This window comes from Schistocerca cancellata, unplaced genomic scaffold (genome assembly GCF_023864275.1).
Source record: "Schistocerca cancellata isolate TAMUIC-IGC-003103 unplaced genomic scaffold, iqSchCanc2.1 HiC_scaffold_732, whole genome shotgun sequence".
NCBI lineage: Eukaryota > Metazoa > Arthropoda > Insecta > Orthoptera > Acrididae > Schistocerca > Schistocerca cancellata.
The window spans coordinates 4,856,280-4,883,789 of record NW_026046743.1 but is presented as its reverse complement, the minus strand read 5'-3'; the positions used below and the strand labels follow the sequence as shown (position 1 = coordinate 4,883,789).

At 43.7% G+C, this 27,510-nt stretch overlaps 1 protein-coding gene across 1 annotated transcript in view; it reads right to left on the bottom strand.

Annotated features, from left to right (window-relative positions):
* LOC126141640 (uncharacterized) overlaps positions 1–27,510 on the bottom strand; it is a 448,638-nt gene that overhangs the window by 297,360 nt on the left and 123,768 nt on the right. The window contains exon 2 of the mRNA XM_049915277.1: positions 21,209–21,326. Coding sequence (XP_049771234.1) covers positions 21,209–21,326 — 118 coding nt within the window. The remainder of the gene's footprint in view (positions 1–21,208; positions 21,327–27,510) is intronic.

Genomic DNA, 27,510 nt, shown 5'->3' with positions numbered 1-27,510 from the left:
ATTTTCTAATTGTCCTGCCAATAAAACCCAGTCTTTGGTTAGTCTTCCCCACAACATTTTCTGTGTGTTCCTTCCAGTTTAAGTTGCTCTTAATTGTAGCACCTAGGTATTTAGTTGAATTTCCGGCTTTTAGATTAGACTGATTTATTGTGTAACGGAAGTTTAACGAATTCCTTTTAGCACTCATGTGGATGACCTCAGAGTTTTAGTTATTTAGGGTCAACTGCCAATTTTCGCACCATTCAGATTTTTTTCTAACTCGTTTTGCAATTTGTTTTCATCTTCTGATGACTTTATTCGTCGATAAACGACCGCGTCATCTGCAAACAACATAAGACGGCTGCTCAGATCGTCTCCCAAATCGTTTATATACACAAGGAACAGCAAAAAAATGGTTCAAATGGCTCTGAGCACTATGGGACTTAACATCTGAGGTCGTCAGTCCCGTAGAACTTAGAACTACTTAAACCTAACTAACCTAAGGACATCACACATATCCATGCCCGAGGCAGGATTCGAACCTGCGACCGTAGCGGTCGCGCGGTTCCAGACTGAAACGCCTAGAACCGCTCGGCCACATTGGCCGGCCGAGGAACAGCAAAGGGCCTATAACAATACCTTGGGGAAAGCCAGGTCACTTCTGTTTTACTGGATGACTTCCCGTCAGTTACTACGAACTGTGACCTCTCTGACAGTAAATCGTAAATCCGGTGACATAACTGAGACGATATTCCATAAGCATGCAATTTCACTACAAGCCGCTTGTGTGGTACAGGAAGTAGGTTACAGTACGCTTGTTCGCCCACTGCTTGAATACTGCTCACCGGTGTGAGATCCGTACCAGATTGGGTTGATAGAAGAGATAGAGAAAATCCAGCGGAGAGCAGTGCGCTTTGTTACAGGATCATTTAGTAATCGCGAAAGCGTTACGGAGATGATAGATAAACTCCAGTGGAAGACTCTGCAGGAGAGACGCTCAGTACCTCGGTACGGGCTTTTGTTCAAGTTTCGAGAACATACCTTCACCGAAGAGTCAAGCAGTATATTGCTCCCTCCTACGTATATCTCGCGAAGAGACCATGAGGATAAAATCAGAGAGATTAGAGCCCCCACAGAGGCATACCGACAATCCTTCTTTCCACGAACAATACGAGACTGGAATAGAAGGGAGAACCTATAGAGGTACTCAAGGTACCCTCCGCCACACACCGTCAGGTGGCTTGCGGAGTATGGATGTAGATGTAGATGTCAAAAGGCTTCCGGTAATCCAGAAATACGGAATCGATCTGAAATGCCTTGTCAACAGCACTCCACACTTCATGCGAGTAAAGAGCTAGTTGTGTTTCACAGGAACGAAGCCATGTTGACTGTGTGTCAACACAGCTATTCGCCAATCAGTCCGATAGCTAAACATTTGGAACTGTAGCAGTGAAAAAGTGTAGTAGGGGGCTAACAAGATCTCTGTTTTCTCGGAGCGTCGTATTTGCCGGACCTCCACGCTATGCGGCTCTGTTGTCATCGCTGCCTCTCTCCCTCTCTCTCTTTCTCTCTGGCACGCGACAAGGCGTGCGAATGAATGCCGCGCAGGGCACGCATGCACGCGGCGCGTGTCTGGCCCCCTGCCACGCACGGCACGCGGTTCGACGCTCTGGCCGCGTTCTCCATTCCTTACCTGCCTTCTTAAACGGCCGGCTCACCTCACCTCACCTCACCTTTCCTCCCACGTTTACGCATTCCCCCCCCCCCCCCCTTTCGATTCGAAATACCCAAGCGCCGTCCGAAGCTCTGCCAATACGAAATTAACTCCAAACTCTTTCGTAATACAAGTGCTTACGCTTCTACGGTCAATTTCAGCTTTCAGCAACTCCTTCCGAGTATTACACAGTGCTAATCTCGATGATACTGCCTACAGGAAAATTAAATAGACCTTTGGAGATCAGAGAACCACTTGTATGAATATCAAGAGCTCAGATGGAAACCCAGTTCTAAGCAAAGAAGGGAAAGCAGAAAGGTGGAAGGAGTATATAGAGGGTCTATACAAGGGTGATGCACTTGAGGACAATATTATGGAAATGGAAGAGGATGTAGATGAAGATGAAATGGGAGATACGATACTGCGTGAAGAGTTTGACAGAGCACTGAAAGACCTGAGTCGAAACAAGGCCCCCGGAGTAGACAACATTCCATTGGAACTACTGACGGCCTTGGGAGAGCCAGTCCTGACAAAACTCTACCATCTGGTTAGCAAGATGTATGAAACAGGCGAAATACCCTCAGACTTCAAGAAGAATATAATAATTCCAATCCCAAAGAAAGCAGGTGTTGACAGATGTGAAAATTACCGAACCATCAGTTTAATAAGCCACAGCTGCAAAATACTAACACGAATTCTTTACAGACGAATGGAAAAACTAGTAGAAGCCGACCTCGGGGAAGATCAGTTTGGATTCCGTAGAAATACTGGAACACGTGAGGCAATACTGACCTTACGAATTACCTTAGAAGAAAGATTAAGGAAAGGCAAACCTACATTTCTAGCATTGGTAGACTTAGAGAAAGCTTTTGACAATGTTGACTGGAATACTCTCTTTCAAATTCTAAAGGTGGCAGGGGTAAAATACAGGGAGCGAAAGGCTATTTACAATTTGTACAGAAACCAGATGGCAGTTATAAGAGTCGAGGGACATGAAAGGGAAGCAGTGGTTGGGAAGGGAGTAAGACAGGGTTGTAGCCTCTCCCCGATGTTATTCAATCTGTATATTGAGCAAGCAGTAAGGGAAACAAAAGAAAAATTCGGAGTAGGTATTAAAATCCATGGAGAAGAAATAAAAACTTTGAGGTTCGCCGATGACATTGTAATTCTGTCAGAGACAGCAATGGACTTGGAAGAGCAGTTGAACGGAATGGATGGTGTCTTGAAGGGAGGATATAAGATGAACATCAACAAAAACAAAACGAGGATAATGGAATGTAGGCGAATTAAGTCGGGTGATGTTGAGGGTATTAGATTAGGAAATGAGACACTTAAAGTAGTAAACGAGTTTTGCTATTTGGGGACCAAAATAACTGATGATGGTCGAAGTATAGAGGATATAAAATGTAGACTGGCAATGGCAAGGAAAGAGTTTCTGAAGAAGAGAAATTTGTTAACATCGAGTATAGATTTAAGTGTCAGGAAGTCATTTCTGAAAGTATTTGTATGGAGTGTAGCCATGTATGGAAGTGAAACATGGACCGTAAATAGTTTGGACAGGAAGAGAATAGAAGCTTTCGAAATGTGGTGCTACAGAAGAATGCTGAAAATTAGATGGGTAGATCACATAACTAATGAGGAAGTATTGAATAGGATTGGGGAGAAGAGAAGTTTGTGGCACAACTTGACCAGAAGAAGGGATCGGTTGGTAGGACATGTTCTGAGGCATCAAGGGATCACCAATTTAGTATTGGAGGGCAGCGTGGAGGGTAAAAATCGTAGGGGGAGACCAAGAGATGAATACACTAAGCAGATTCAGAAGGATGTAGGTTGCAGTAGGTACTGGGAGATGAAGAAGCTTGCACAGGATAGAGTAGCATGGAGAGCTGCATCAAACCAGTCTCAGGACTGATGACCACAACAACAACAACAACAATCTCGATGAATAAAATCAACTACGAAACAAAATGACTATTTGATCTTCCGGGTGGGTACCGTCTTAGCACGGAATGCTTCACTGTTTGCACGGGAGCAGGTTCGCCATTACGTCAGCAAGCAGGTCTACTGCGGGCGAGTGTTTTATGTGCTACTTACTAATGCTTGCACTGAACTGCCGGTAAAACTGTTGGCATTAGTTACTTTCTCTGAGTGTACAAAGGAGCTTGCTGATGTGTGTGCCAGGTCCTATTCCTCGTGTATGACTGTTGTTGTTGTGGTCTTCAGTCCGAAGGCTGGTTTGATGCAGCCCTTCATGCTACTCTGTTCTGTGCAAGCCTCTTCATCTCCGAATAACTACTGCAACCCACATCCTTTTGAACGTGCTTGCTGTATTCATCCTTTGGTCTCCCTCTGCGACTTTTACCCGCACGTAGAAGAATACTTGAACGGAATGGACAGTGTCTTCAAAGAACGATATAAGACGAGCACCAACAAAAGCAAGACAACGATAATGGAATTTAGTAGAATTAAATCCGTTTAGACTGAGGGAATTAGATTAGGAAAAGAGACACTAAAATTAGTAGACGAACTTTGCTATTTAGGCAGCAAAATAACTCACGAGGGCCGAAATAGAGAGGATACGTAATGTAGACTGGCAATTGGAAGAAAAGTGTTTCTGGAGAAGAGAAATTTGTTAATATCGAATATAGATTTAAGTGTTAGAAAGTCTTTTCTGAAAGTATTTGTATGGAGTGCAGGCACGTAAGGAAGTGAAGCATGGACATGTGACTAGTACGTAAAAACGGATTGTGCTGTTCCTGTGAAGAATGTGACAAGTGAAAGAGGCCATCAGTTGATCGTTGCTGGAAGCATTAAATTTCGGGAAGATAGCGAAACAGAACGTGAAGTAACGTGGACGTGCACAGTAAAGACATGTAAATCATTTATTTGCTTACACGGTTCTTAAAAAAAATGGTTCAAATGGCTCTGAGCACTATGGGACTTAATATCTGAAGTCATCAGTCCCCTAGAACTTAGAACTACTTAAACCTAACTAACCTAAGTACATCACACACATCCATGCCCGATGCCGGATTCGAACCTGCAACCGTAGCGGTCGCGGGGTTCCAGACAGAAGCGCCTTGAACCGCTCGGCCACACCGGACGGGCCACGCTTCGTCAACCTACGTTCTTTTTACTAATGAAGTCAAGCGTGATCATGAAGCTATTGATAACTTAAATAGACAATGAAAAAAATTACTAATGAAGTCAAGCGTGACCATGAAGCTAACTTAAATAGACAAAGAACTGATCTCCAGCCTACATGTTACTAACACTAAAACTTGTATTTATCGGGCCGGAAGGTCTAATTCACCACCATTGCCGGAAACGTTAAAAGTTCACAGTGTTTTGCAGGGAATGTCTGTTTTAAGTGCGAAAAAAGAAAACATGCTTTTCATCAACGACTATAACTTTAATATCCTGTAATTTACTACTGAAACAAGTTTACGACTGCTTTTTGATAGCGACAAAATTTTTGTTCGACTATTGCTGCAAATTTTCTTTATCAGTTATTTATAATTCATGTTTCGAACAACGATCAGTACATCACCTTAATACGGTTGATTGTTTAAAAGTGATTCTTATTGTTATCATAAGGAATGAAAATAGTTTCCGTGTCTTTTTGAACACCCTGACGAGCACTGACATCAAGTTTTTATCACAAATTTTTGAACATACCTATGACTGGTCGTAGAGAGTCCTACTTTTATATGACGAATGTCAAATACATGGTGTCGATATGGTATGGCGGTACACAGATGCCTACCCTGTTTGTTGCTGTCTGTCTCGGCAGGCACTTGTGGAAACAGGCGACTTCAACGTCAAACGGAGGTCGAGGACGAAGACTGCAACTGGCAAAGCACTTGATGAAGCTGTACTGGCTACAACGCTTTCGCACTGCTACTCTACTGTATGCAGTCCCCAATGCATGTGAAATGTGATCACATGCTTCCGCGTTTACCTTTTCCTTAAGCACAATAAGTGGACGAAAGACTAACTCTGGAAATCATCCGCATAGCGTACCCTCCTCCACGCTCCACTGTTGACTCTAAACATGATGGCAAGTAACGTTCTGCAGGCATTCGTCAAACCCAAATCCTTCCCTCGGATTGTAACAGGGTGTAGCGTGCTCCATCACGCGAAATCCCTCGTTTCCAGTCACCGTTTTCACTATCTCACCACTTACCATCAACCACAGAAATGTGTTTAACAGTGAAATTCGCCAACAGCCGTGCAGTTGAGGTGTTACTTTATTGTTTTTACTACCATTTTCAGCATTCCCCTATGCCATATGAACCGTGGTACTACTCAGTTGGCCGGACGGAGTGGCCGTGCGGTTCTAGGCGCTGCAGTCTGGAACCGAGCGACCGCTACGGTCGCAGGTTCGAATCCTGCCTCGGGCATGGATGTGTGTGATGTCCTTAGGTTAGTTAGGTTTAATTAGTTTTAAGTTCTAGGCGACTGATGACCTCAGAAGTTGAGTCGCATAGTGCTCAGAGCCATTTGAACCTCTACTCAGTTCTTTAGGAAATCAAAATTATTATCTCACCACAGTTATTTAAAGTAAATAGGAAGCCCGGGATCACTGGTGATGGACAGCCTTGTGATTGTTTTACAATTTTAATTTGACTCAAAACAGACTTTATTATAAACTTCAATTTGGATATTTGCCCTCTTACTGATGCCACATACAAATCTTCAGTTTAACTGAATTACATAAACAGGAATAAGAATCATGTATTGCGTCCGCAACCAAAATCATAGATAGTAGGTACGGTGAATAATCGTAAACAATCGTTTTTGTTTAACCATATCTCAAAAGACTAGTAACACTATACACTTCCAACCAAAAGTTACACAGCCACGTAATACCACAACTTCATTAAAAAACCAGAAATCTTAAAGCTTAATAATACTGAACTGCCCACATAAAGGTCCACAGTGAAACATGCTTATCCTAAAAACGCACAGTGGGCCAACCAAGGTCGCAAAACTGGCACTCAGAAAAAATAACGATTTGCCCAGTCATTAAGGGGCTCCGGAACGCCCTATACTTGCAATGTTAAAATAACGCTTATAAATTACATCTTTCCTCACAAAGTATTTGAGGTAGGAAGTTGAACTGTTTACAGATTATTTATTGGAATATGGGCTACAACTTAACACAGGGATTTTACAAAATTTTAGTTCAGTTATTAAAGATGATTTTTTTTCAATTGTAATGAAAATTCACAACATTTTTTTGCAATTTTTTATTTATATATTCAAAAACATACAGTTTTTTGGAAAAAGGCTGTGTTAAATTATGCAGAAGGTACTGTGTAACATTTACTGAAAGTCTGAAACAAATATGTTTGGAAGATCCTTAGAAAACATGTAATTAGTATGAGAAAATAAAAGTTTTGGGAATCGAGCGACAAAGATTGGATTAACTTTTTAGTGCATTCCAGGTCCATAGGATGGATTATCTTCATCCTCTGCAAACTCCTCCTCCAGCTTCCTCTTGTTCCTCCTCCTGTTTACTCTTGCTTGTATTTTAGACTCTTTACAGCCCTGTCTGCAGCCCGAAGGCGTTCCTTGTCTAAAGCAAGCATCGCTCGTACCATGTTAGAACCTATCTCCATTCCCATATTTCTAAATACCTTGCACCTTACAATGTTGCCATCATTGAAAGTCGCAACAGCAACTTTACTTTTACTCATTATTATACTTCAACAAAACAGAGACTCAAGAAACAGAATTAATTACGAATATTTTCGAGATAACGACAGAGTAAATAAACATGAAACAATCGACAATCACACCAGCGATATACATTGAACCATCACAGGTTAGCCACAACACATACTTTATCTCACATCACTAAAATGTACCTGATGAACACGGACGTTAATAATAACACCATTTGACAGCAGTTTAACAGCGCCACAGTGGGTCACGCCCATGTAGAACACATTTCAAAAAAATTTAAAAATAGTTGTAGTCTTCGGAATTGAATAAATTATATATCTATTAAAAGGTAATAGTCTGCAGATTCAGAAAACGCAAAAAAGTAAAAATTGAACTTTTCATGATTTTGAGCCTTTCCGGAGCCCCTTAAAGATACACAAATGATTAACATAACTGTTAAATAAGAATGGCTAGTAATAACTCAACCAGTAAAATGAGTTACAGAAACGCTAATACTAACAAAGTGACCTCACTTAACTAACGGACATAATGACTCAGTTAACTTTAGAAACAGCGTTAAGGCCCACAGCAGTATTTGGAAGCAATGACGCTACGGCCGGCAGGCAATACGAGCGTTCACTCCCCACGGCTTGTGCACAGGATCACTAGCAGGCAGTATACAGAGTGAGTCACCTAACGTTACCGCTGGATATATTTCGCAAACCACATCAAATACTGACGAATCGATTCCACAGACCGAACGTGAGGAGAGGGGCTAGTGTAATTGGTTAATACAAATCATACAAAAATGCACGGAAGTATGTTTTTTAACACAAACCTACGTTTTTTTAAATGGAACCCCGTTAGTTTTGTTAACACATCTGAACATATAAACAAATACGTAATCAGTGCCGTTTGTTGCATTGTAAAATGTTGATTACATCCGGAGATATTGTAACCTAAAGTTGACGTTTGAGTACCACTCCTCCGCTGGTCGATCTTGTGTATCGGAGAGCACCGAATTACGTAGGGATCCAAAGGGAACGGTGATGGACCTTAGGTACAGAAGAGACTGGAACACCACATTACGTCCACATGCTAACACCTTTTTATTGGTCTTTTTCACTGACGCACATGTACATTACCATGAGGGGTGAGGTACACGTACACACGTGGTTTCCGTTTTCAATTACGGAGTGGAATAGTGTGTGTCCCGACATGACAGGCCAATAGATGTTCAATGTGTTGGCCATCATTTGCTACACACAATTGCAATCTCTGGCGTAATGAATGTCGTACACGCCGCAGTTCATCTGGTGTAATGTCGCCGCAGGCTGCGACAATACGTTGTTTCATATCCTCTGGGGTTGTAGGCACATCACGGTACACATTCTCCTTTAACGTACCCCACAGAAAGAAGTCCAGAGGTGTAAGATCAGGAGAACGGGCTGGCCAATTTATGCGTCCTCCACGTCCTATGAAACGCCCGTCGAACATCCTGTCAAGGGTCCGCCTAGTGTTAATTGCGGAATGTGCAGGTGCACCATCATGCTGATACCACATACGTCGACGCGTTTCCAGTGGGACATTTTCGAGCAACGTTGGCAGATCATTCTGTAGAAACGCGATGTATGTTGCAGCTGTTTGGGCCCCTGCAATGAAGTGAGGACCAATGAGGTGGTCGCCAATGATTCCGCACCATACATTTACAGTCCACGGTCGCTGTCGCTCTCCTGTCTGAGCCAGCGAGGATTGTCCACGGACTAGTAATGCATGTTCCGTAGATTCACTACCCCGTGGTTTGTGAAACCCGCTTCATCGGTAAACAGGTAGAACTGCAGTGCATTCTCTGTTAATGCCCATTGACAGAACTGCACTCGATGATTAAAGTCATCACCATGTAATTGCTGATGTAGCGACACATGAAACGGGTGAAAGCGGTGACGATGCAGTATGCGCATGACACTACTTTGACTCAGTCCACCGGCTCTCGCAATGTCCCGTGTACTCATGTGTGGGTTCATGGCAACAGCAGCTAACACACCAACTGCACCCGCTTCTCCTGTGACGGGCCTGTTACGGACCCGTTTGCGTGCTGTTGCATACAGTTGGCGGTATATGTTTTGCAATGTGCGGCACGTTGGATGCTCTCTGTCCGGGTACCGTTCCGCATACACCCTGCAGGCTTCAACTGCATTTCGTCGACACTCGCCATAGATGAGTATCATCTCCGCCTTTTTAGAGTTCGAATACACCATGGTCACAGTTCCTACAACACTACGCTATCACAGACGTCTGGTAACACGGTGTACTACAGTTGGTCTGCGTGCGGAGACGAATGCAGAATAACAATAGCAGCAAGCGCTACATGCGGACACTGCGACAGCTAGACCAAACCACAACAGTGCACTACAGCCACACTCGTAAACACGGTCGTCATCGTAAACATGTCCCTGCAGATGCTGCTCGCCGACTGTGGCCCGTGTTTGTTACAACACGCAACTGAACGTCGGAGGTTTCAAGCGTCAACATTAGGTTACAACATCTCCGGATGTAATTAACATTTTACAATGCAACAAACGGCACTGATTACGTATTTGTTTATATGTTCAGATGTGTTAACAAAACTAACGGGGTTCCATTTAATAAAACGTAGGTTTGTGTTAAAAAACATACTTCCGTGCATTTTTTTGTGGTTTGTATTAACCAATTACACCAGCCCCTCTCCTCACGTTCGGTCTGTGGAATCGATTCGTCAGTATTTGACGTGGTTTACGAAATATATCCAGCGGTAACGTTAGGTGACTCACTCTGTATATTTGTATATAGGCCGACCGGCCCCACAATGAGCGGTCCTCACAGGAATCCATAACCGCACCGACGCCAGGAAACGAGCAGACTTAACAAATGGCCTGCAGCACAAAAAGATTACAATGAAAACAAGGTCGAATCACAGCCACACTGGAATATATAATAAGCATGCCCCCAAATTCTTATGGAGCCATACGCTAACATTACCCGTCTCCCAGTAAATTAGCAGGAAACTTAGAGATCACTTCCAGTTGCCATAAGGCACTTTCAAAATTAAATAAATATACCAAATGCTGCGGTGCCAGATGATTAAACCATTAACTCTACGGCTGCCGGGCATGTATACAACTGCAGCCAGTCCCGAAGCGGTCAATATGTCCTAAAACAAGTTAAAACTTGCATGAAAACTACTTAAAACACACACTCCACGGATGATGAGAAACGAAATGAGGAACATCAGCCTCCTTAAAAATAGCCACTGTGGAACCAAGTTCAGAACCATCTCCGGCAGCTACCCATGCCACAATAAGTTTCAACAATCTTCTTAGTTAAACACAGAATAGAAGTCACACGTGACTTGGAGCTTGCAAATTACGAGCTGGAAAGCTGTTCAGCGTGAGACGACGTATGCACCGAAATTTTGCACGTCAAGGGTTGGGTTGGGTTGGGTTGTTTGGGGGGAAGAGACCAAACTGCGAGGTCATCGGTCTCAGCGGATTAGGGAAGGAAGTCGGCCGTGCCCTTTCAAAGGAACCATCCCGGCATTCGCCTGGAGCGATTTAGGGAAATCACGGAAAACCTAAATCAGGATGGCCGGACGCGGGACTGAACCGTCGTCCTCCCGAATGCGAGTCCAGTGTGCTAACCACTGCGCCACCTCGCTCGGTCCACGTCAAGGCGCCCCATGATCGGCACCGTACATCCGGCGCGACAAAAGACAAGGGCGGCGAGCTCGGCGAGGACCATGCACCACGGTTAGGGACACAGGCTTGTTCTCAACACAAGTTGGGAACGCCGACCGGGGACTCTGCCGTGACACGTTCACCCGGAAAACCGTCGGAGGCAGGAGTGAAAGACAGCAAGACAGCCGAATACCGATATGACCGATGCAAGTAGAACACCCTAGTGCCAGCCGCCACGGCTCACCATCTTCAGGCCCCATATCGATCTCTCGAAGATAAACGGTACTGGCATACAGGAACCATATGTTCCTGGGTGTCGTGGATTCTAAACCGTGTCCCAAGCTCTTCTTTCGAATACCTGACTGCAATCTGGTCTTCGAACGAAGTTCTTGGGATACGGTTCAGATTTTGTTCTGTCGGCAGAAGAGCCAACACCGTGTTACTAGTGGAGGCCAAAATGCACGCGTTTTAGCTCACGCAGGCTGGTGTGAGGAGGGAAGAACTACACTGACGTGACGCCTGGAACATGACAAGGAACTAGAATTCAGAAAGCGGACGTAATTAGTTTGATAAAATGGTTCAAATGGCTCTGAGCACTATGGGACTTAACATCTATGGTCATCAGTCCCCTAGAACTTAGAACTACTTAAACCTAACTAACCTAAGGACAGCACACAACACCCAGTCATCACGAGGCATAGAAAATTCCTGACCCCGCCGGGAATCGAAACCGGGATCCCGGGCGTGGGAAATTAGTTTGATACTTAACTTTAATCCATTAATGATGAACGTCGCTCTTGACGGTACATCATTCACAATATTATCAGTTCAGAATACATTCTTATAGTAACTGAATATGGCGCCTTGCTAGGTCGTAGCAATTGAGTAGCTGAAGGCTTTGCTAAACTGTCGTCTCTGCAATTGAGAGTGTCTGTAGACAGTGAACCATCGCTAGCAAAGTGGCTGTACAACTGGGGCGAGTGCTAGGGAGTCTCTCTTGACTAGACCTGCCGTGTGGCGGCGCTCGGTCTGCAATCACTGATAGTGGCGACACGCGGGTCCGACGTATACTAACGGACCGCGGCCGATTTAAAGGCTACCACCTAGCAAGTGTGGTGTCTGGCGGTGACGCCACAGATTTCACGACATCCAGGAACATAGGGACCCAGTATGCCAGCATCGTTCATTTTTTAGAGATGCATATGGGGCCTGAAGATGGCATAAGGGAATGCTGAAACTGGCAGTGAAAACAAAATAAAACACATTTCAACTGCACGGCTGTTGGCGAATTTCATTGTTAAATACTTGCAATTGTCTCATGCCCACAATGCATCAATGCTTATGATGAGCTCTTCGACCATTGTACCACATTTTTTAACTGGCTGTGCACAGTCATTCTGTTAGTCGGACTGCAGGTAGCACTGTCGAGCTTCAGAGTCATTCCTTCCGCTGGATTCATGCCATCTTCAGACACCACTGTCCGCAATGGTTGAAGCTCCCTGTCCGACAGTAAATAAGGTCAGCCCGGTCTTGCTTTAGCTGGGGTCCTTGCTTCGCGACTGTCTTCAGAGGGCGACTTGGACAGCTTTAGAAGCGTCGAAATGTCCCTGATTTGTTTGTTGCTCAAGTGACGTCCAGTGACGCGACCACGTTCGAAACCTCTCAGCTCTGCTGACCGACCAGTTCTCCTGTCACTGCTTCTTTACAGACAGCACAATACTCCCCGCCTCCTTTTATCCTGCCAGGTCCACCATACATGACACAGAGTCGACAAATTCGCATCACATGCGAGTGATCGGCTACTGTTGATTACACTACTGGCCATGAAAATGGCAACACCAAGAAGAAACGCAGATGATCAACGGGTATTCATTGGACAAATATATTATACTAGAACTGACACGTGATTACATTTTCACGCAATTTGCGTGCATAGATCCTGAGAAATCAGTACCCAGAACAACCACCTCTGGCCGTAATAACGGCATTGATACGCCTGGCCATTGAGTCAAACAGAGCTTGGATGGCGTGTACAGGTACAGCTGCCCATGCAGCTTCAACACGATATCACATTTTATCAAGGGTAGTGACTGGCGTATTGTGACGAGCCAGTTGCTCGGCCACCATTGACCAGACGTTTTCAATTGGTGAGAGATCTGGAGAATGTGCTGGCGAGGGCAGCAGTCGAACATTTTCTGTGTGCAGAAAGGCCCGTACAGGACCTGCAACATGCGGTTGTGCATTATCCTGCTGAGATGTAGGGTTTCGCAGGGATGGAATGAAGGGTAGAGCCACGTGCCGTAACACATCTGAAATGTAACGTCCACTGTTCAAAGTGCAGTCAATGCGAACAAGAGGTGACCGAGACGTGTAACCAATGGCACCCCACACCATCACGCCGTGTGATACGCCAGTATGGCGATGACGAATACACGCTTCCAATGTGCGTTCAGCGCGATGTCGCCAAACACGGATGCGACCATCATGATGCTGTAAACAGAACCTGGATTCATCCGAAAAAATGACGTTTTGCCATTCGTGCACCCAGGTTCGTCGTTGAGTACATCTTCTCAGTGGCTCTTGTCTGTGATGGAGCGTCAAGTGTAACCCCAGCCGTGGTCTCCGAGCTGATAGTCCATACTGCTCCAAACGTTGTTGAATTGCTCGAGCAGATGGTTGTTGTCTTACAAACGTCCCCATTTGTTGACTCAGGGATCGAGACGTGGCTACACGATCCGTTACAGCCATGCGGATAAGATGCCTGTCGTCTCCACTGCTAGTGATACGAGCCCGTTGGGATCCAGCACGGCGTTCCGTATTACCCTACTGAACCCACCGATTCCATATTCTGCTAACAGTCATTGGATCTCGACCAACGCGAGCAGCAATGTGGCGACACGATAAACCGCAATCGGGATAGGCTACAATCCGACCTTTGTCAAAGTCGGAAACGTGATGGTACACATTTCTCCTCCTTACACGAGGCATCCCAACAACGTTTCACCAGGCTACGCCGGTCAACTGCTGTTTGTGTATGATAAATCGATTGGAATCTTTCCTCATGTCAGCACTTTGTAGGTGTCGCTACCGGCGCCAACCTTGTGTGAATGCTGTGAAAAGCTAATAATTTGCATATCACAGCATCTTCTTCCTGTCGGTTAAATTTCGCGTCTGTAGCACGTCATCTTCGTGGCGTAGCAATTTTAATGGCCAGTAGTGTAGATAGTGCTTCTGATTAAGAACCTTCATACAGCTGAGGCAATAAGTATCTTGAAGGATAGAATGCCGACTTGTGTTGGAACTGATGCAGTTGTGATTGTCATAAGCGCTTTTCAGTGGTAAGGCAAATGCTGTGAGCTGTCGAACGGAATATCTAAAGGTTTCTTGTTGGTTGGTTGGTTGGCTGACCAAACAGCGAGGTCATCGGTCACATCGGATTAGGGAAGGATGGGGAAGCAAGTCGGCCGTACCCTTTCAAAGGAACCATCCCGGCATTTGCCTGAAGCGATGTAGGGAAATCAGTTAAGGGAAATCACGTAAAACCTATCTCATGATGGCCGGACGCGTGTTTGAACCGTCGTGGTGATAAATTTGGAACTTTCCGGTAAGTTCCTGTGGGACCGCCGGCCGGAGTGGCCGAGCGGTTAAAGGCGCCACGGTCTGGAACCGCACGACCGCTACGGTCGCAGGTTCGAATCCTGCCTCGGGCATGGATGTGTGTGATGTCCTTAGGTTAGTTAGGTTTAAGTAGATCTAAGTTCTAGGGGAGTTATGACCACAGCAGTTGAGTCCCATAGTGCTCAGAGCCATTTGAACCATTTGAACCTGTGGGACCAAACTGCTGAGTTCATCGGCCCCTAGGCTTACACACTACTTAACCTAAGACTAACTTACACTGAGTACAACACACACACACACACACACACACACACACACACACACACACACACACACACTCATGCCCGAGGGAGGACTCGAACATCCGAGGAGGCAGAGCCGCGCGAACCGTTGCAAGACGCCCTAGACCACGCACCTACCCCGCTTGAGCCGTCGTCCTTCCGAATACGAGTCCAGTGTGTTAACCACTGCGCCACTTCACTCGGTAAGGCTCCTCGTTCACTAGAAGAAGCCGTACTGAGTTACGCTTGGCTGCGTCTATACTGTTGGTTGTGGTCTATGGCCATGTCGGGAAAAATTGCGATTGTTTCACCTGTACCTCAACTGCCCACATGAAAACAAACAGCTCGCGCTGAAAACAGAGAATAATGGCGCTAATAAGTCTCTGGAATCAGGAGTATACAGAACACTTAACTGCATTCCAGGAGCCGGCCGGAGTGGCCGTGCGGTTCTAGGCACTACAGTCTGGAGCCGAGCGACCGCTACAGTCCCAGGTTCGAATCCTGCCTCGGGCATGGATGTGTGTGATGTCCTTAGGTTAGTTAGGTTTGGTTAGTTCTAAGTTCTAGGCGACTGATGACCTCAGAAGTTAAGTCGAATACTGCTCAGAGCCATTTGAACCATTTTTTTTTTTTTTTTTTTTTTCCTTCCGGGGCATAAGGCTTAAAGGAAGCCGACACACAGCAACTCAGTCGCACCATCATCTACATCTACGTGATTACTCTGCTATTCACAATAAATTGCCTGGCAGAGGGTTCAGTGAACCACCTTCAAGCTGTCTCTCTACCGTTCCACTCTCGAACGGCACGCGGGAAAAACGAGCACTTAAATTTTTCTGTGCGAGCCCTGGTTTCTCTTATTTTATCGTGATGACCATTTCTCCCTATGTAGGTGGGTGCCAACAGAACGTTTTCGCAATCTGAGGAGAAAACTGGTGATTGAAATTTCATGAGAAGATCCCGTCGCAACGAAAAACGCCTTTGTTTTAATGATTGCCACTCCAATCCACGTATCATGACTGTGACACTATCTCTCCTATTTCACGATAATTCAAAACGTGCTGCCCTTATTTGTACTTTTTCGATGTCATCCGCCAGTCGCACCTGATGCGGATCCCACAAAGCACAGAAGTACTCCAGAATAGGGCTCACAAGCGTGGTGTAAGCATTCTGTTTTGTACACCTGTTGCACCTTGTAAGTGTTCTGCCAATTAATCTCAGTCTTCGGTTTGCTCTACCCACAACATTACCTATGTTATCGTTCCAATTTAGCTTATTTGTAATTGTAATCCCCAAGTATTTAGTTGAATTTACAGCCTTCAGATTTGTGTGACTTAACGTGTAATCGAAATTTAGCTGATTTCTTTTAGTACTCATGTGAATAACTTCACACTTTTCCTTATTCAGGATGAACTGCCACTTTTCTTATCTAAATCATTTTGCAAGTCGTTTTGATCATCTGATGACTTTACAAGACTGTAAATGACAGCATCATCTGCAAACAACCTAAGTCGGCCATTCAGATTGTCTCCTAAGTCGTAAATATAGATTAGGAACGCTGTGTTGCGTGCAGTGACAGTGGGAGGTCAACGAACAAGCCCCTGCGAAAGGATACAGTAACAGAAACCTACAACAAGACACTAGGCGCGGCGAACATACAGCGGATGCGGGAACAGGACAATTTTCTGCCGCTCGCCCACCCTACGTCATAGTCGTCAGCGACCGCTACGCCTCGAAGAAATTAAAGCGTATCTCACAACGACCACAACATTCATGATATGCTGTCGCTCATGGATAATTTCGTTGGCGTTCTCCATGCTATAGCCGATTACTAACTTCGGTGAGAATGCCGCGACCTCTATGTCGGCGCTCATTTGTCGGAGCTTGATCGCATCGCTACTTCCGAATGTGACGACGCAGTAAATCGTCCGTAGCCACACACTGCACAGACTGTAGTCAACCAATCAGTTTCGCAGAAGTCCGTTTGCGTGCTCGGCAGTCATCTACGTGGCAGTGAAAACTTACAGAGACTACTGAGACGGAGTGGCCGAGCGGTTCTAGGCGCTACAGTCTGGAACCGCGCGACGGCTACGGTCGCTGGTTCGAATCCTGCCTCGGGCATGGATGTGTTTGATGTCCTTAGGTTAGTTGGGTTTAAGTAGTTCTAAGTTCTAGGGCATTGATGACCTCAGAAGTCCCATTGTGCTCAGAGCCATTTGAACCATTTGAACTACTGAGACAATTAAATGCCCCAACAGCACAAACTGTGAGGATGGCTACAAGTTGACAACGGTTTGGCAGCCAGCGATTCCAGTCCATCGGGCTGTATGTGTTCGCCTACCAGCAGCTCCTCAGGACTCGGGTTCACCTGTATAAACAAACAGCCACAAGAAAATAACCGTGCAGCATCCAAGTCTTGCCACGGGAAAATATTGTCCGTAGTGTGCAAAGCTGCCGATTCGTTGTTGTTTGCTGTTATTTGACAGACTGGCACAAGCTTCCGTACAACAGGTTATATGCACAGGCATCTTGACTGTGCGCTACCCAATGACGTCCCAGAATTACGACAGTCTAAATAAGATGGAATGTAGGTAAGGCCAAGGTCAGGACACACAGGTTTTGTCGTCCTGAAGAGTACCGGTGCAAAGACCATAGAAACATCGGTTTTTAGTTGTGTGTTAAAAAACGACGCGCTACAGAGCCACAAAAGGATTTAATTCAAAGACTAGAGAACCCAGCAATGCTTCAAAATTGATAAATATGTATGCGAATCGTATGTTGTTGTTGTCTTCAGTCCTGAGACTGGTTTGATGCAGCTCTCCATGCTACTCTATCCTGTGCAAGCTTCTTCATCTCCCAGTACTTACTGCAACCTACATCCTTCTGAATCTGCTTAGTGTATTCATCTCTTGGTCTCCCTCTACGATTTTTACCCCTTTACGATTTTTACCCTCCACGCTGCCCTCCAATACTAAATTTGTGATCCCTTGATGCCTCAGAATATGCCCTACCAGCCGATCCCTTCTTCTAGTCAAGGTGTGCCACAAATTTCTCTTCTCTCCAATTCTATTCAATACCTCCTCATTAGTTATGTGATCTACACATCTAATCTTCAGCATTCTTCTGTAGCACCACATTTCGAAAGCTTCTATTCTCTTCTTGTCCAAACTATTTATCGTCCATGTTTCACTTCCACACAAGGCTACACTCCATACAAATACTTTCAGAAACGGCTTCCTGACACTTAAATCTATACTCGATGTTAACAAATTTCTCTTCTTCAGAAACGCATTCCTTGCCATTGCCAGTCTACATTTTATATCCTCTCTACTTCGACCAACATCAGTTATTTTGGTCCCCAAATAGCAAAACTCCTTTACTACTTTAAGTGTCTCATTTCCTAATCTAATTCCCTCAGCATCGCCCAACTTAATTCGACTACATTCCATTATCCTCGTTTTGTTTTTGTTGATGTTCATCTTATATCCTCCTTTCAAGACACTGTCCATTGCGTTCAACTGCTCTTCCAAGTCCTTTGCTGTCTCTGACAGAATTACAATGTCATCGGCGAACCTTACAATTTTTATTTCTTTTCCATGGATCATAATACCTACTCCGAATGTTTTTTTGTTTCCTTTACTGCTTGCTGAATATATAGATTGAATAACATCGGGGATAGGCTACAACCCTGTCTCACTGCCTTCCCGACCACTGCTTGCCTTCACGTCCCTCGACTCTTATAACTGCCATCTGGTTTCTGTACAAATAGCCTTTCGCTCCCGGTATTTTACCCCTGCCACCCTTAGAATTTGAAAGAGAGTATTCCAGTCAACATTGTCAAAAGCTTTCTCTAAGTCTACAAATGCTAGAAATGTCGGTTTGCCTTTCCTTAATCTAAGATAAGTCGTAGGGTCAGTATTGCCTCACGTGTTCCAACATTCCTGCGGAATGCAAACTGATCTTCGCCGGGGTCGGCTTCTATCAGTTTTTCCATTCATCTGTAAAGAATTCGCGTTAGTATTTTGCAGCCGTGACTTATTGAACTGATAGTTCGGTAATTTTCACATCTGTCAACACCTGCTTTCTTTGGGATTGGAATTATTATATTCTTCTTGAAGTCTGAGGGTATCGCAAATGCATCCTAAATTCCTTGTCCCCTCTCTCACCCCTCACCCCTCTCTCCGTACATCGGCTCCTCCCCTCATCTCTCTGCGCATAACCTCCTCCACCCTCTCTCTGTCAGTTTCCGCCTCCCACCCTCCCCTTTTTTTCTCTTTATTGTTAATTTCGCACCTCAGACTGGTAGGCTAGCAGCGGCATACTACGCCGCTCTTCGGCCACAGATAAAACTAAAGATACAAAGAAGACAATCGCAGAACAGACATGGTGGATATACAAACGTAGACATACAAAAGTAAAACACACGGAGCCGTTCACGGGCGCAGAGTCCAAAATAAAAATGTTCAGACACGTGGACACGCACAGAGATGATAGATGACACACGCATTATGGGAGGATGGATAATTGCCCCCCATATTATCGATGGCAATCTAAATGGTGCAATGTATGCTGATTTCCTAAGTAATGTTCTACCGATTTAACTACAAGATGTTTCACTGCATGACAGGATGGCGATGTACTTCCAACATGATAGATGTCCGGCACATAGCTTGCGTGCGGTTGAAGCGGTACGAAATAGCATATTTCATCACAGGTGGATTGGTCGTCGAAACACCATACCATGACCCGCACATTCACCGGATCTGACGTCCCCAGATTTCTTTCTGTGGGGAAAGTTGAAGCATATTTGCTATCGTGATCCACCGACAACGCCTAACAACATGCATCAGGGCACTGTCAATGCATGTGCGAACATTACGGAAGGCGAACTACTCGCTGTTGAGAGGAATGTCGTTACATGTATTGCCAAAAGTATTGAGGTTGGCGGACATAATTTTGAACATTTATTGCATTAATGTGGTATTTATAGGTAATCACGCTTTAACATCATGCGTTCTCGGAAATGATAAGTTCACAAAGGTACGTTCTGTGTTTTAATTTAGAAAACCTACCTGTTACCAATTGTTCGTCTAAAATTGTTAGCCATATTTTGTGACTATTACAGCGCCATCCATCACAAAGCGAAAAAAGTGGTCCAATTAAAACATTCATATTTCTTTACCTGCTACAGGAATACGTAATAGAAATGGGGGTTTCTATTTTTAAAAAAATAAAAAAAATGCAGTTGATATCCGTTTGACCTATGCCAGCACCATCTAGTGGGCCAACCATAGCGCCATTTGGTTTCCCCCTTCAAGCTAGACAAGTTTCGTTCTTTGTAGTTTGTTTGACGCTTTTTTCTTAAGATGTTTGGCCCGGTCACGATCAATAGACCACCCCCTCTCTCTCTCTCTCTCTCTCTCTCTCTCTCTCTCTCTCTCTATATATATATATATATATATATATATGGGTATAAATTGCATATATTACAACAATATATAGCCTATCTGTAACGTGTAAAAATTTGTAGAAAATCGGTCAAAAACTTTCCGTTATTTTCGATAGCTACGTTCCCCCTTTATATATCACATATTTATTTATATATTGTATATATAAGTGCCAATTTCTTTTTTCTTATGAAGACATGTGGCAGCAGAACTGTCAAACTGAAAGCTATTTTTTTTTAATTGCGTTTTGATACCAAAAATACCATTAGAATCCACAATTAACGAACAGTACAAAAAAGTCAACCAAATCGGTCAAACCGTTCTCAAGCGATGATCTTCCACAATTGATTTTAATATTTCCGATGGATTTTCCAAAAAATGTTCTTTCATCCAAATATCGTTCTGACAATTATGAACACATCAAAGACAAAAGTCAACCAAATCCGTCGAGTCGTTCTTAATTGATGATATTGCATACATCCGACAACTGATGTTAATATCTGACTTTTGCGTCGTATTTTCCAAAAATTTTCTTTCATACAGATCTTTTTTTTGACAGTAACTAACAGAACAACAAAAAATCAACCAAATCGATCACGCCATTCCCAGGTGATAATCTTTCATACATGCGGCAAATGATTTTTATTTATATAGACACAGGTCGCATAATCAAGAAAACTAGTGCTACAACCTAGTGCTCTCAAAGCTACGGAAGTTGAACATGGGCTGCGGTGGACGGCTGGTCAGGCGTTTCGACAGGCGCGTCCGTCGTCAGGGCGAGGTACTCACCCCTGGGAGACCCACAGCCCCTCCAGCCTGGACGGCCAGTCTTCAGTCGCCTCGGCGTTGTCGTCGACGCCCGCGCACTCCCACGCACTCTCCGAGACGTCCCAGGGCTCAGCGCCGCCTGCACACACACACGTACACATATGCAATAAAGAAACATCTCAGTAGACATCAATCGGGACGTTGTCTCAATACTGCTACAGTGTTAGAACAAAACAGAGGGACTATTCCTTTACTTTACCATAACAAACTGTTTTCTGTTGTATAAGAAATTCTGCAATTTTCACCACCCACTGCGTTCATCGATCGTCATTAGATGACATGTAGTTAGCGACGTTCACATCAGATTTGATACCATAGTTGGCACTGATACCGGTACCTAAAATTACGGAGTACTTCACAATTCATTTTACACATTTCTAGAGGTTGTAGAGCGAACTCAGTAGATCAGCATTTACATACAAACCCATGTCCGCAGATATCACTCCTGTTTACTGTGATATCATTACAGCTGTTCGATACGACGACCACCAAGTTCGGTGTACACAGTCTATCTGCACAGCAAGTTCGCATAAACTCTGTCCAACATGCGTGATTCGGGAGGACGACGGTTCAATCCCGCGTCCGGCCATTCTGATTTAGGTTTTCTGTGATTTCCCTACATCGCTCCAGGCAAATGCCGGAATGGTTCCTCTGAAAGGGCACGGCCGACTTCCTTCCCCATCCTTCCCTAATCCGATGAGACCGATGACCTCGCTGTCTGGTCTCCTTCCCCAAAACAACCCAACCCAACATGTGTGGTGTATGGTTAACCACTTCCGCCACAGCCATGATCCGTGCAATCAGATCTTCCTCCGACTGGACAGGGCTCTCGTAAAAAAGGCTCTCAACGAGAAACAGTCCAAAGGGGTTAAATTTGGGGATCTCCGTAGCCAAGCATATGGTCCTCCGTGACCTCTCCCCGTAGACTAAGTCCAAATAGTTTCGGATGCGAATTGCAAAATGTACTCCTGGGCCGTAATGCTGGGACAACAATTGGTGCCGAATGTCCAGTGGCACATCTTCCAAAAACTCGGCAGCACTTGTTGCACGAATGTCAAGTACCTGGTAAACGTTAGGTGGGGAGGAACGACGTACAGCCCAATCACACGACCATTGCAGATATCTGCCCAGACATTGACGCCAAAGCTGATCTTCGTGTACACGAAATCTTCGTTTACGCGGGCCTCTGGGGTTTTATTGATCACAGATGTGGCTATTTCGAGCCTTCAAAACACCTTGCCTGTTTAAATGTGGTTCGTCGGTAAACATAATTCGCCCCGGAAACTCAGGAAAATCCACTCACCGGTATAAAACTAAATACAGAAACTGCCACGTGGCACAAAATACCCAGAGATCGTGGCGTGTACCTTCTGAGGGCGATATGGGTGGAGTTACTCTTCATGCACAACATGCCAGACAGATGAGTAAGACACAACCATGTCATGTGCGATGGCTCGAGTACTCACTGATGGGTTCTCTTCAACCTGATGAAGTACTTCTTCTTCCAGTACTACACTGTGCCGCCTTCTTGAAGCACCACAGTTTGCTCTATCACTTGCGAATTTTCCACTGCCCCGCAGTTCTTCTACACTGGCAAACATGGGGTGGGATGGAGTAGACACGATCTGGAAAGTACTCGTGGTAAGACGTTGAGCTACGGAGAGCTTAGCCGTAAATTAACAACATATCAGTGTACTCTGTCAACGTGTTCTCAGGCATCCTATTAGTGCAGTACAAGTCACCGTAATATCAACTGACGCGTCACCAGGAAGCATGAAAAGAAGGCATATGGAAACAGAGGACATCACGTAACATCGGGTCATAGTACAATGCTTGAATGTGGGTAGCCTAGCATAACAAGCGAACTAAGAAACATCTAGCTCGATTGAGTAGCTCTTATTTCCCTTGTAACATGAAAACGAACCGTTTGCGGACGTGTGTTGCTATGTAAAACTTGATCTACTAAGTTCCCGCTACAACTGCTAGAAGTGTGTAACACGAATTACGGAATACCCCGTATATCAGGCGACGGTGTGTCAGAGGAGGCAGGAATGATCTTGTTTTATTATTTTACTAGCTCATAACGGCATGATTATTAGAGTACATCATACTGATCAAATATTAAATGCAATGAATAACCAAACATCACCCATTGGGATATTTTGTGATCTCTCAAAGGCTTTTAATTGTGTGAATCATGAAATTCTTCTAGATAAGCTTAATTATTGCGGTATGAGTGGGACAGTCCACAAATAGTTTAATTCATACTTAACTGGAAGAATGCAGAAGGTTGAAATAAACAGTACAGATATTCTACAAAAACCAGCAGAGTCCTCTGACTGGGGAAGTATCAAGAATGGTGTCCCACAGGGTTCAGTCTTGGGTCCCTTATTTTTCTTAATATATATTAACGACTTGCCACTCTATATTCATGAAGATGCAAGTTAGTTCTTTTTTCTGATGATACAAGTATAGTAATCACACCCAAGAAACAAGCATCAGCTGAGGAAATTGCAAATAATGTCTTTCAGAAAATTATGAAGTGGTTCTCTGCAAATGAACACTCACTAAATTTTGAGAAAACACAGTTAATACAATTCTGAACAGTAAATGGCATAACACCATTGATAAAAAGAGACTATAAACGGAAGTCTGTTGCTAAGATAGAATATTCAAAATCTCTGGGTGTGTGCATTGATGAGAAATTGAATTGGAAGAAACACATCGATGATCTGCTGAAACTGTTAGGTTCAGCTACTTATGCCATTAGGGTTATTGCAAATTTTGGTGATAAACATATCAGTAAATTAACCTACTATGCCTATTTTCATTCACTGCTTTCATATGGCATCATATTTTGGGGCAATTCGTCATTAAGAGAGAAAGTATTCATTGCACAAAAGCGTGTAATCAGAATAATAGCTGAAGCCCACCCAAGATCACCTTGCAGACACTTATTTAAGGAACTCGGGATATTCACAGTGCCTTCGCAATACATATATTCACTTATATAATTTGTCATTAGTAACCCATCCCAATTCAAAAATAACAGCGAAGTCCATAGTTACAACACTAGAAGAAAGGATGATACTCACTATTCTGGATTAAATCTCACTTTGGCACAGAAAGGGGTGAATTATGCTGCCACAAAAATCTTTGGTCATTTGCCAAATAATATTAAAAGTCTGACAGATAGACAACCAACATTTAAAAGCAAATTAAAAGAACTTCTGAATGACAACTCCTTCTACTCAATAGATGAATTCTTAGATACGAAGTAGTCACTGTAAAAGAAATTAATTAATTATTTATTTTGTGTAAAGAAAACTTATGTTAAAGTGACACGTTCCACATTATTACGAAATGTCGTATTCATGATCTATGGATTGGATTGGATTGTTTGGGGGAAGAGACCAAACAGCGAGGTCATCGGTGTCATCGGATTAGGGAAGGAAGTCGGCCGTGCCCTTTCAGAGGAACCATCCCGGCATTTGCCTGGAGCGATTTAGGGAAATCACGGAAAACCTAAATCAGGATGGCCGGACGCGGGATTGAATCGTCGTCCTCCCGAATGCGAGTCCAGTGTGCTAACCACTGCGCCACCTCGCTCGGTCATGATCTATGGAACAAGGATTAATTTATGTATGTATGTACACCAAATAGCTGCTTATAACAAGTAACCTTTATTTACGACAGACTGTTTCGGCTTAATAGCCATTTTCAAGCACCTGCAATTACAATTTTGGTGAGAACAGGTATGGATGACAATGTCATTCATATTAAAGTAGCTGTCTTGTACTCAGGTCTAGACTGATGTGACGTCCAGACTGCGTCGTCAGTGGACTGTTTCGTAACTGTCACTGCTTTAATAAGATCGTAAATGATGTCAGGATGTTGAAAATAAAATGTTAATTACGACGTGGCAGCAGTTTGACAGTTCCACCCTTACGACGCTTTATGTTTACAAAGATTGTGCAGATGGTCAGCGATATTATTTTATTGACTAAAACTTGTTACGATTATCTTTGGTTGTTGCATATGTTACTTCCGATTTAACCACTTTCGTGTTCTAAAAGTTCAATAAAGCTTTAAGGAAGTACTGGTGTCTAAATTCTGTATGTTCGTTTAATATTTTTGTGGGTATTTTCTCGTGTACATATAAATTTCTAATTCCTCAAGAACGTTCATTGCAAAATCTTTTGGTATTCTGTGCAGAATCTGTAGTACATTTTCGATCGTATGAGCAGTGTGCTTTTTATTTTTCAAGTTAGAAAGAAGCTCGACTGATTATATTCGCTCTGTCTAATGTGTTCTTTCTATCCCTCGTTAAAATTTATTCCTGTTTGGCGATTAGGCCGAAACAGTCTGTCGTAAATAAAGATTATTTATTACGCTCTGTTCAGCATAAGAATAAACCTGATGTAAACGTTACGCCATGTATTCCTCCGTGTTTGCTTAAATTTCATTGGTGAACGTGGAGCAGAAGCCAAGCTGTGAACAGAACAGTCAAGTACGATCCTAAGAATACTTTTTACGCTGTGTTACACGCACATATACTGAACGATAATGCGGGACAACTGCTTTACCGGCGCATCAAACTTCGACAGCACTGCCAGCCAGCGGGCCAACTAACCTGCAATGATGTCAGCACTTGCAGTTCAGACGTAAAAAGAGACGAGCAAAGAAAAATATTGCTTCGAATGTCATTTAATTTTTAAAGAGAATGAATTAATATTAGGCAAAACTTTAGCACTGCCGCGCGCTTCTTAGTTGACCAGACGGAAACAATAAAATACTCTCGCTTTCATCTGACGTAGTATTCTAATTACAAACAAGAGTGATGAAAATTCCTTACTTAAACACAGGATAATTTTTCTGGGCGAGCTATGTGTGATACAAAAGCATACTGTGGGATTTCACCGTAGTGTTGAACACTGAAGCCACTCAAGGTATTAATTACAGTGAGTCGTCTGGTAACCACCTAGCTCCTTCCTTTTCCGAATCCGAGAAATATATTTCAGTTCTGGAACTGTCATCTGCTACGTTGATAACGAGTCGATCAACAACAAAATCCACGAAGCCAATCAGGCGCCGCATTTTCGCCTTTTCTTTTATGAAGTGACGTTCTGTTCCGCCAGCTTCGGCAGTGACGTATGAAAAAGCTGCGTGCGTTAGTTCCAGTACGCCTGGCAGGCCAAACGCCTTAAATTGGTTCCAGATCAGTTCTTTTGGGTTCATATTGTAATGGTACAGTGGAAAATATAAAAATGCAGCATTTGGATGGTGTGCTCGATGCTGTGAAAATGGTTATTTTTCATGTTCTACGACACAAACATCAGTGGTATAAAACAATGGACATAGAACAAATAAAGAGTATTTGCTTTTCCATATTTGCCTTAAAAATTAAATTTTATGCTTTCTTAATTTAAGCAACGTTTATTAACAGACTTTCATAAAATATTCATAATTAAGAATTTATATTTGAAATGAAAACGGGAGTTTAGCGTGCAATATGTAATTAGGGCAGATTTGGACTCTGACCACAATCTATTGGTTATGAACTGTAGATTAAAACTGAAGAAACTGAAAAAAGGTCGGAATTTGAGGAGATGGGACCTGGATAAACTGAAAGAACCAGAGGTTTTGCAGAGTTTCAAGGAGAGCATAAGGGAACAATTGACAGGAATGGGGGAAAGAAATACAGTAGAAGAAGAATGGGTAGCTTTGAGGGATGAAGTAGTGAATGCAGCAGAGAATAAAGTAGGTAAAAAGACGAGGGCTAGTAGAAATCCTTGGGTAACAGAAGAAATATTGAACTTAATTGATGAAAGGAGAAAATATAAAAATGCAGTAAATGAAGCAGGCAAAAAGGAATACAAACTTCTCAAAAGTGAGATCGACAGGAAGTGCAAAATGGCTAAGCAGGGATGGCTAGAGGACAAATGTAAGGATGTAGAGGCTTGTCTCACTAGGGGTAAGATAGATACTGCCTACAGGAAAATTAAAGAGACCTTTGGAGAAAAGAGAACCACTTCTATGAATATCAAGAGCTCAGATGGAAACCCAGTTCTAAGCAAAGAAGGGAAAGCAGAAAGGTGGAAAGAGAATATAGAGGGTCTATACAAGGGCGATGTACTTGAAGAACATATTATGGAAATGGAAGAGGATGTAGATGAAGATGAAATGGGAGATATGATACTGCGTGAAGAGTTTGACAGAGCACTGAAAGACCTGAGTGGAAACAAGGCCCCGGGGGTAGACAA